The sequence below is a fragment of the Fukomys damarensis genome, unplaced genomic scaffold (assembly GCF_012274545.1).
Source record: "Fukomys damarensis isolate Sample0158 unplaced genomic scaffold, DMR_v1.0_HiC HiC_scaffold_14, whole genome shotgun sequence".
NCBI classification, from domain to species: Eukaryota; Metazoa; Chordata; class Mammalia; order Rodentia; family Bathyergidae; genus Fukomys; species Fukomys damarensis.
Window position 1 is genome coordinate 23,415,217 of NW_022900926.1, and position 10,801 is coordinate 23,426,017.

At 40.7% G+C, this 10,801-nt stretch overlaps 1 protein-coding gene across 4 annotated transcripts in view; it reads left to right on the top strand.

Moving 5' to 3' along the window:
- Window positions 1-9,418, top strand: part of Ahi1 (Abelson helper integration site 1) — a 200,764-nt gene extending 191,346 nt beyond the window's left edge. Inside the window, exons 24-25 of one of the 4 annotated variants that reach the window (XM_010626547.3) lie at window positions 8,600-8,715; window positions 8,813-9,418. In XM_010626547.3, the coding sequence (XP_010624849.1) occupies window positions 8,600-8,684 (85 nt within the window). In that variant the 3' untranslated portion in view covers window positions 8,685-8,715; window positions 8,813-9,418. Of the gene's footprint in view, window positions 1-8,599; window positions 8,779-8,812 lie in introns of those variants that run through there. The other 3 variants (XM_033763277.1, XR_780703.2, XM_010626546.3) reach the window with 3 other exon arrangements.
- The last annotated feature ends 1,383 nt before the right edge of the window (window positions 9,419-10,801 follow it).

Below are 10,801 nucleotides of genomic sequence, written 5' to 3' on the forward strand. Positions count from 1 at the left end.
AAAAAAAAAAAAAAAAAAAAAAAAAAGAGAGAGAGGAAATAAGAAGCTCATTGCTGCTGCTGCTTCCTCTCTCCTCTCTGCCCTGCCATGGACTGTTTCTCCTCTAATGTCCCTCTGCAGTGCCACCCTGCCTTGGAGCCAGCTGACGATGGACTGAAATCTCTACAAACTTTAAGCTAAAAATAAATCTTTTCTCCTTAAACTTGTGGGTGTCAGGTATTTTGTCAGATCATCAGGGAAGTAAATAAAACAAATGATGATATAAACAATGACAGAAGGCCGGGGATTTAGCTCAGTGGTTCAGTGGCCTGCCTTGCAAGAGCAAGGACTCAAGTTCAATCCCCAGTACCAAAAAAAAAAAAAAAAAAAAAAAATAAAAAAAAAAAACCAGAAACAAAAAATGACATAAAATAGATGCTGTTTCTGCTGCCATGTAAATTTCTACTGTCTCCCAAACTTCAGGTAAAATTCTGCAGGCTTGTTAAAAAATATTTAAAATATCAATTCCTAGGGCTGGGGATTTAGCTCAGTGGTTCTGCTGCCTGCCTCGCAAGCACAAAGACTTGAGTTTGATCCCCGGTACAAAAATAAATAGATTAATTAATTAATTAATTCCTTGCTCTGGCTGAATCACTGATGAAAACAAGGGCAAGTAAATTCCTAAACAACTGTAATGCAGCAGAAGCACTTGTTCCTGGACACAGCAACTCGGGGAGCTGTGTAAATCTGGGAGATAAGGCATAGAGCACTGGGCACATTGCACCCAGATCTGAAAGGACAGGAAGAATCCAGCTGTTATCTGCATCTATTGTCCTGTGAGCCATTACTATGGAGATAGCTGTTGCACAGTTCTTCCACTACGGGTGTTACACAGGGTTTCCACTTGTTGCACAAGTGTTTCCCACTTGTGGTTGTCACCAGCAGCAATGCTGGGCCGAGAAGGATTCTGAGATCATGCCCAAGCACAACTTAAGATTGGAAGGTGGTGCAGTCTGTTTTCTCTTGCTATACCAGTGTACCTGAGATTAGGCCATTCATAAAGGAAAGAAGTTCATTTTGACTCATGGTTCTGGAGGCTGGGAGCCAGCATCTCCTTGACTTCTGCTGATGCCTCAGACTCCATCATAGCATGGTGGAAGACTGGAAGGGCCAGCCTATGAATTAAGAAAACTCAAGAAGGGCAGTTTCCTTTATAAGAGCCAGCTCCCAAAGTTACCAGTCCAGTCCCTCAAGAGTGGGAATTCACAATCTAGAGAATTAACCTAACCTTTGAGAAAGGCATTAATCCATTCATGACAGGGGTGCTCCATGGCCTCATCTCTTAACGGTCCCACCACCTCGCAACACTGTTACATGGGGGACCAAATCTCAGCATGTGTTTCAGAGGTGACACCCAGTATTCAAACCATGGCAGAGGGCCTAACGTGATCCAGAAGTGTTCTCTGTCAGGGTTCAGCAAACTATATCCCAAAGACTAATTGCAGCTACAACCTGTTTTTGTACAACAACTAGCTAAGAATACTTTTTTACATTTTCAAATAGTTGGAGAAAAAAAATTTTTTTAAGGGAATATTTCATGGTTCAGTGTACCCTTAAGTTACTACTAGCCTGGCATATGAGCAGCTTGGGTTATGATTGGAATTTCAGTTTTAATTTACAACCAAAGTCTTAAGTTACAACCCAAATGCTGGCCGCTTATGCTTCCAGATGGTCTCAGGTACAGGTTTAACCCTTATAGAGCTCTAGAAGGAGCATTACAACATCCTTTCCTGTGTGGGGCTAATTGAGAAATCCTGGGCCAGTATCTTTCTAAGGACACTGAGAGCTGCCTGTACACAGGACAGAGACTTTGAAGGCTGTGTAGAAGAATGAGCCTTCAACTGACCAACTTGAGTTACAACCAACCCTTGAGAGCAAATTGAGCTTGTAAGGCAAATGCACACTGTATGAGAAAATGATCAGAAGTGTCCATAAATAAAGCTTTGAAATTAGCTTAAAAATTGTGGGAAAAAAAATTTATCGTGTTATGCAAGTATCTCCATAACATCCTAAATTTTGTCTTCTGGCTTAGAAAACCTAAAACGTTTATTATCTGGCCTTTCACTGAAAAAAGTCACTTTGACTTTGTGTCATCTAGAGGAATCAAATGTTTGTCATACTGAAACTTTTCTTGCCTTCAAATCTCCCATATTTGTAACTTGATTTTTTTTTTTTACATATAATTTGTAAGTAGGAGCTGGAAGCCCTATGGATTGATTTCCTTTCTTTTGGTAGGAATTCTTTTTTAAATTCTCCTGATTGATAAGTATATTGGTAAGTCAATAATGTAAAATGAGTAGCTCTGATTTTCTCCTGCTTTTATCACTAAAGCATAAGTTTTTCATTTTTCCTTTGCAAGTTTCTTAGAATTTCTTCAATTTGTGGTGACTGCTGAGTTTTGTTATACCTAATTTTTGTTCTATTAATTTTTAAAAATCTCTTCTCTGCCCTCTACTGCCCACCACTCCTTTCTGACTACTTGCAGACACCTGAAAATGATTTGCTTTCTCAGTCAGATGTAGGACTTGGATACAATATCTGCCAGTCTGGTGAAGTGCTTTTGGCCTATGGCCTTTGCCACCCAAGAAGGCCACCCACCTTCCCCTTCTCCCTGCATTGCTTGGTAACCTCACTTCCTGTCTTTTCCCCAGAAAAGCTAGGTGAACTTTCAATTTGTTCAATGTCCTATCCCCTGGTTGTCATTCTAATGTAGTACAAATATATTTCATATTTACTTCTAGTTGATCTTAAATTGGTATGGACTCCTCAGACTTTTCTTTGTGGACCCCACCTCTCTGTCAAACTCTGTAGTTAATGATCTATCAACAAATGTGTAAGAACTTTTATACAAGAAACCTGTCGAGATTCATTCAGAGGATAGAGAAGTCTTTTAAATAATGAATAATAATACACTAATCATACATTCTGGGGATTTGGGCCTTCTTCAGATTTTCCTGAGGCATTCTTAATGGCAACAGTGTTCCTCCTTTTCTGAAAATGACTTTCCTAAAGCCTATATGCTCACTGAGCAACCATTTACTTTATTTTCCTTAATTGATTTCACAAAACAACATACGCTTTTGGTAACAAGTTAAAACAATGCTGTTACACAGAAATCACCCTTTCCCTCCTTCCTCTAGGCTTATTGTTGGGTTATTCAAGAATGTCACTTAGGATTTCTTCTACACATTTCTCTACACTCAGATAGGCCAAGACAAATGTAGTTATTTTTCTACTTTTTACAAAAAATAGGGGTGTACAATATGTTACTCTGAAATTATAGTCACTGTGTGGATCTTACGCATTCTTCTTAGTAATTATGTGTCACTCCGTAGCCAGCTGTTGAGGTCCCTGTTGATAGACTTTCACCCTAACAAAAGTTTCCTTTGCAAAAATAAATGCTAGACATCTGGATCAAGGGTGTAGAGAGACAAATGAGTAACACATTGTGTCTTTGTTGACCAGGTTGGGTTGGTGGAGATCAAACAAATGATGCCCTGTGACACTCAGTGGGGCGATGGGGCTGGAAGAGTGATACAGGGAATGGATGGAGAACGTGCCAAGGAAAGCATGCTCACCTGGAGATGAGTCTGCCAGACAAGGGGGAAGGGAGCAGGCACAGGGAACAGCATGTGCAAAGCCATGGGGGCTTGAGGAAGATTGGCGCTCTCCTCCCTGGGCCTGTGCCGCAGCTGCTGGAAAAGAAATGGCACAGAAATAAATGGACTTATCCACCAAGCTAGAGAGCTGAATCATCTGATGGGCTGAGGGTGATGGAGGGACATGCAAGAGTTTAAGCAAGGGAGTCAGACTCTGTTTCCAGGAAAACATTGAGAGGGTCTCTGGAAGATAGGTGCTTGGTAGGGTGTAGGCAAGACAGCATAATGGACAGAGGTAGGGCAGTAGTGGAAGAACAGAAGGGAGATGATCAGAGTTAGCTTCCACGGCAAGGCTAGCAAGACTGTGGGCAGATTAACGGGCTGGCGGTGTAGGTGGGATTCCAGGCATCAGGGGTACCCAGGGTGGAAATGCAGGAAGAGGACAGTCTACCCCGGAGAACTGATGACTTCCGTTTTGCACATGTAGAGTGAGTACATAGTGCCTGTGAAACGCCTCATGCTCTTTGAACATTTTCCAAATATGGGGCGAAGACAGCTTTCCTCAAGACCTTTATTAACTGTGTGATTAGTTTTCCCCCTGCACAGAGAAAAGATGACCAAAATGACTCAGTGGAATTCTAACTTGCACTCCTGTCTCAGGAGGTGGGAGGGGGGATTTTGCCATGTTGGAAGTACCTCTGAGGGCCCTCACAGAGAGCCTCCTCCAGCGGGCAAATTGGGAACCCATGAGTGACAAAATGCCATGCTTTGCCTGGAGTGGGAGCTGCTAGAAGGTCTGGCTGGGAGAGCGCATAGTAGGGTGGCCCTATCCCACTACCCTATCCATAAAGCAACTGTGCCCAGATCCCACCTTTACAACCACAGGCAGCAGTTCTGAAGGCAGCCTGTCCCCCAGGAGTGCTTCTTCCTGAGTGACCACTGGCCCTCGTTATCTCTGAGGTCCTCACCCTGCGGACAGTTATTCTTCATCTTCAATCTGCAAACATTCTGCAACCCCTGCTCTGTGCCAAGTACACTGGACTGCCAGGGGCGCAGGATAAAGTGAAATAAATATAGGCTACTGAGCCTGCCAAACTGATCAGAGAAAAAGTCCAATTCATTCAGGGAGGGGAGGGAGGATAGGTGAGGAGGTTAAAAAGAGAATTAAGAAATGTCAGGTTCAAACTAAAATCAAAGTAGATTAAAGATCTAAATATTAAAACAGAAACTCTAAACTTGCTGGAAGTTGGGAAGAACTCTCAAAGACATTGGCATAGGAAAAGACTTTATAAACAAATCCTCAGAAGCATAGGAACTATCAGAGAGAATTAACAACTAAGATCTCATCTTATTAAAAAGCTTCTGCACTTCAAGAGAAACCATCAGCAGAACTAAGAGACAATCTACAATATGGGGAAAAATTTTTACCAGCTATTTCTCAGTCAAAGATCTATTATCTAAAACATATAAAGAACTCAAAAAATTCAGAACCCCCCCCCGCCAAATATAAGGACCTGATTCAAAAATGGACATCAGGCCAGGGATTTAGCTCAGCGGTTCAGTTCACAAGGACCCGAGTTCGAACCCTGGTACAAAAAAAAAAAATATATGGACATCTGAAATAAACAGACAAGTAAAAGCAGCACATAAATATATGAAAAAATGTTCAACATCACTGGTGGTTTGAAAGATGCAGATGAAAATGACACCTCACTCCACAAAGAATGGCTGCTCTTAAGAAATCAACAACAAATGCTGGCAGGGTTGTGGGGAGAAAGCAACACTTTTCCATTGTTGGGAGTGCAGACTGGTGCAACCACTGTGGAAATCAATATGGAGATACCTCAAAGAGCTGGGACTAGAGGTTCCATTTGACTCAGACATCCCTCTTCTGGGTATCTTTCCAAAAGAATTAAAAGAATCATACCAGAGTGATATATGCACGCCCATATTTATAGTGTCACAGTTTGTAATAGCTAAAACTTGGAAACAGCCCAATTGCCTATCAACTGGAGACTGGATAAAGATGTGGCTTTTCTATAAAATGGAGTACTACTCAGCCATAAAGAATGAGAAGCTAGAGACATTTATAGGTAAATGGATGCACATTGAGACCACACTCTAAAGTAAAATAAATAGGACACCTGTGTAAATACCGATTAGTTTCTCTGGTGTGAAGAACTAAAAGTGTAAATAAAGTTCAAATTGAGTAATTGATAATGTGAAATAGGAAGAAAAGGTCTAAAGGAGTAGGGGAAATGGGAAGGGTAGGGGAAAGGAAAGGAGGGAAAAGAAAAAATGTGAAAAAGGAAAAATGGAAACAAAGTCTTTGTAAATAGGGAAGGGAGGAGGGGGTGAAGGGAGGGCAGGGGAATGGGGAAAAAATAAGAACCAAGATAGATCATGTAAAGGTACAAGATCCCAACGATGAATGTAACTATATTGTATACCGTAAATATACCAATAAACCTAATGAAAAAAAATGTCATGTTCATGTACCAACTCCCTATGATGAATATAATCATTATATATTAAAAACATGTACCAATAAATTATAAAATCCATTAAAAATGAAAATGCAAAAAAAATCTTTTCTTTAAAGAAAAGGAGGAATGAAGGAAGCGAGGAAGGAAGGAAGAGAGGAAGGGAGGCAGAAAAAAGAAAAAGTTCAGGACAGGAGTTCTGAGCAGGACTAATGAGAAAATAAAATAACTAAGGAAAATTTAAGGATACCTCCTTCACTTTAACCAAGGAATCCTCAGAGGCATTTAGGAGGGAAATGAAATTCCTTTGGAAATGTATCATTGAAACTTAAGTTCCTTCGTGTGGTTGAAGTTACTTCTCTGCAGCTAAAGAGCTGGAGGACTTGAAAAGTAAGACACAGAGGTCTTCCTTCACCCAAGCTGTTATTTTCCATAGTTTCAAGTAGTCAATTGTGGTCCAAAAGCTAAAGAGAATTCCAGAAATAAGTAATTTATAAGTTTAAAATTGCACATCATTCTGAGAATCCTAATGAAATCTCAGGCTATCCCCCTCGGACACTTGGAGTTTGAATCATCACTCTGCAATGTATCCATGTTTTATGCAGTATCCACCTGTTCATCATCTAGTAGCCCTTTTGGTTTCAGGGATAACACAGTGTTTGCGTTCAAGTAACCCACATTTTCATAATGACCCCAAAGCACAAGAAAAATCACATCAGCACCTGGGATACACTATTAAGAAAGTGCAAATTTCTCCCCTTTAGTGGAAAGTTTTAAGTTTTCTAAGGAAAGAAAACAACTCTGCATAGTGAGTTATTCGTAAGACCAATATTATAAGATACTTTGAGAGGCAACACTAATGTAGTTTTATTATTGTTCTATTTTATTATTAACTATTGTTGTTAATCTCTGTGCCTGATTTCTAATTTGAACATTATCACAAGTACTGTGTGTATAGGAAAATATAACATATATAGGAGTTAGTACTGTCTGTGATTTCAGGCATCCCTTGGGGGTCTTAGAATGTATCCCCCATGATGAGATGGTGTGATGTATAATACAGATTTCCTTTCTGTCCCTGAAGATCCCGTTTCTGAGGTTTAAGTTGTATTCGCATGGAAATGATGTGCCACAGGCTTGGGGACCAATGCCATAGACCATGTGGACCAGGAGAGAGTCCAAGAAAGATTTTTTGTTTGAGAACGCTCGCTTCTGTGACAGTGTACCGGTGCAGAGACTGGAGTAGATGGCTGGATCATGAGAATTGATGGAGCCTGCGATAAGGCCCTCTTGAAGCTTCCTGTGTGTGCCAGGTGTTGGAGCCCCTGCCATCCGTCCTGTGACAGATGACGTTTTGCTACTGCTTTCTCCCTCTGACTGCACCTTCTTCTCGGTGCGGCAATTTCTTTCACTTGTCATGCCTGCTGCTTGTTCTTGGAGGAAGACAGAACAGTGGGGTTTGTCTTTAATCAAGGTGCCATCTCGAGAAGACAGAGGCAAAAATCAAAGACACGCAGACCTAGCAATTGACACCCAGCGTTGGAATCTTGCTTGCTTCTTTTTAGCTTCTGTGCCTCACTGCAGAATGAGGAAATGGACGAAGTAGATATTTCACCTCAACCCTTTGCATTAGGCTAAACTCACTTCGAGCTTCAGTGGTGGAGCTGCATTTCCTTCCCTAGTTGAAAAGCTCCAATATTTCCTGACTTCTCAACAGAATATGAAAAGAAATTCTGATGCTGCTATGCTCGCTGAAGCAATATTTAAGTTGCGTAAAGTTAAGAATAAGCAAACCCTTTAGGAGTTTTTCTCCCTTTAGAAATGCATCCCATGTTCTAATTTGGAGGGACAAAATGTAACTAGCTCTTGGCACAATAAAAGGAATTGGCTCTAAACTTACACAGCCTCCACTCCCTGCACCTCCCTTTTTAATGTAAATGTGGGCAATACCAGGAAGTGAGCGGGGCACAATATTTGTGCTAGGTCTTCATATCTCCATTCTGTCTATTTGGAGTCTTAGGTAAACAAGCCCCTAGCCACAGGCATGGCCTTGAGTGGGCAAGGCAGCCTCTTCCATAAAACACCTCCTTTCCATGTTCTGATTTGCGTCTCTCGAGTCCATTGTCATCAGCAGCTAGAAAACAAAAGACACAGAACGGAAACTTAAAACAGGAAGAGGCTCTTAATGTGTAATTTTTTATTAAACATCAAGAGAAAATTTGTATTTCAGGGTTCATCTCACTTGTTCATGAGCTTTTCATACATAAATCTCAAGTATTCATATGTCCTGATATAAATCTACACAGTGTAAACAGTGCATATACAAATGTGTTATTAGGAGTAGATGATCCTTCTGCTATAGTACTGTGTTATTAAGGCATGCCTTGCTATTTAGAGCATTGCACATCATTCTGTCATTTGCAAAGTCCCTAACTCTATACCATTTGAAATGCTAATTGTCTTTTCTTTTCTTTTCAGAATCCAAGCATTTGTTTCTCAGAAGAACCAGGCCAAAGCTCACATTGTTCCAGCCCTGTGCCAGCTGCTGGCTTTGCCACAATGAGCTGCATTGTTGGGTAAATGGAGTCCTTCAGGTGAATGTAATTATGCAAATCCTTCCCTAACTACCAGCCTCTCTCTGCCCTCTCTTGAGGTGCCCAACCCAGGGCTCACTGTCACATCGCATTACAGGAGCCTCACTTGCTGGCTGGGAGTGTCCTCCCACATTTCCTGGGAAGATCTCCAGTCAGAACCTACTTCTGTCCCTGCTGTGCCTGTCCACAGTCCCTGAAGAAGACCAGGTCCCTTCTGCCCATTGACACAAGTCTTCACTGCGAGTCAAGCATTGCCTCACATACGTTTTCATTCCTGGAAGCTGTGCCTGTCTGCCCCTGACTTAAGTCAGGGTTATTCACTGATGAGCCCTGAAAGATTTGTAGACACACGGTCAAGCATTTTACACACACACACACACACACACACACACACACACACACACACACACACACATTCATCCATCCAGAACACCCCTATGTAGTTACACAATTGTGCAGCTACTGAGTATTAACACCTGCATTCCCAGATACGAGAGCGTAAGCCTATGTTGCTTATCTACTGACACAACTATATACATAATTAGAAATGGGGAACCTGGACAAAAAAACTCTCTTGAAAGTTCCCACCCCTTTAATTTACAGGAGTCAGTGTGCAAGGGTTGTTTTTTCCATATCTTTTGGTTATTTCCCATAGCCACCAAAACAGAACTCTGCCTACTAGGTGCCCTGCATGCATATGAGGGAATTCGTGCTTGAAGCAGACTTTGTTTACTTCCTAAATACCTGCTCAGTAGCATAAAACTTGTATTATTTATGAATAAACTTCAATTTTCAGTATTATATCAGTTTTACTCTTTGCTGGGTATTAATCAAAGGATTACAGACATTTGAATGGAAAGTAAAATATTATCATGAACAAAATAATAATTCTCTGAAGGAAACAAAATAGCAGAAGGTTAAAAACACAAGAACCACATTTAAACCACTTTAAATTCATTTGCTAAATTGCCTTGGTATCAAAGGGATTATCCAAGATATTTAATTCCTGAAATCTGTAAAATTCTTCATTAAGAACATGATTCTGCTGGGCATAGTGGCACATGCCTGTAATCCCAGCACTCGGGAGGCTGAGGCAGGAGGATCTCTGTGAACTCGAGACCAGCCTGGGCTACATTGTGAGTTTCAGGTCAGTCTCAACTACATAGTGAGACCCTGTATCAAAAAACAAAAACAAAAAACAAACAAACAAAAAAGAACATGATTCTAAGCCTTGAGTAAGAAAAGAAAAGGGCAAGAAAGATATCAAACTAACTGGAAAAGAATGTTCAAATTTGAAAGCAAAAACCAGGCATGATGGAGGCTATAAGGGAGCAGACTCACTTTGTTCATTTATTTCCACAAAAGCTGTGTGACTATTGTGGGATAGGATAGAAAATGGGAAAGTTTGTGGGAGAAAAAGTGTACTTTGTGGTTTTCAGCTTTTTGCATCCTGCAGTTCCTCTTTTCACAAAGAAAAAAAGGATATGGGCTCTGGTAATAAAGGATAGCTTTGTATAATCTTCCAGATTAATTTAAGAGGAATAAGGTTTAGGTGTACAAAATAAGAATACATTTATGTATTACAATTTACTGCAATTAGATTACAAATTCAGGATTTGTTAAATCTTTACATCATGCACAGGAAGTATAGAACAGAATTTCCAACCAAACTGTCTAATCACATATTGTCATATATAAAATGTTTCATTACAGTCATGTGGCCCATGAGGATTTCTTATCCTATGACGGGCCACATAGATCATGGTAGTCTCACAAGTTTATCGTGGGGTTGAAAGATTCCAACCATCTGGCATCTTTGCAGCCACCTTGATATCATAGCCCATCGTGTTAAATTCACACTTGTGTGGAGATGCCAGTTTAAGCAACCTGCACCGCTGATCACACACAGGAATCACCATACATGATACTTGGTCATGGCCATGGATAACTGTTACTGGTTTGTGTACCTATTAAGCTATACTTTGTCCCATTATTCCAGAATGTAATTTTGTTCATAAGCAAAAGTTTCCTATAAAACAGTCTTGCTGTTTGATGCCAGCAGCAGCCTCACAGATTTTGTGTTCAC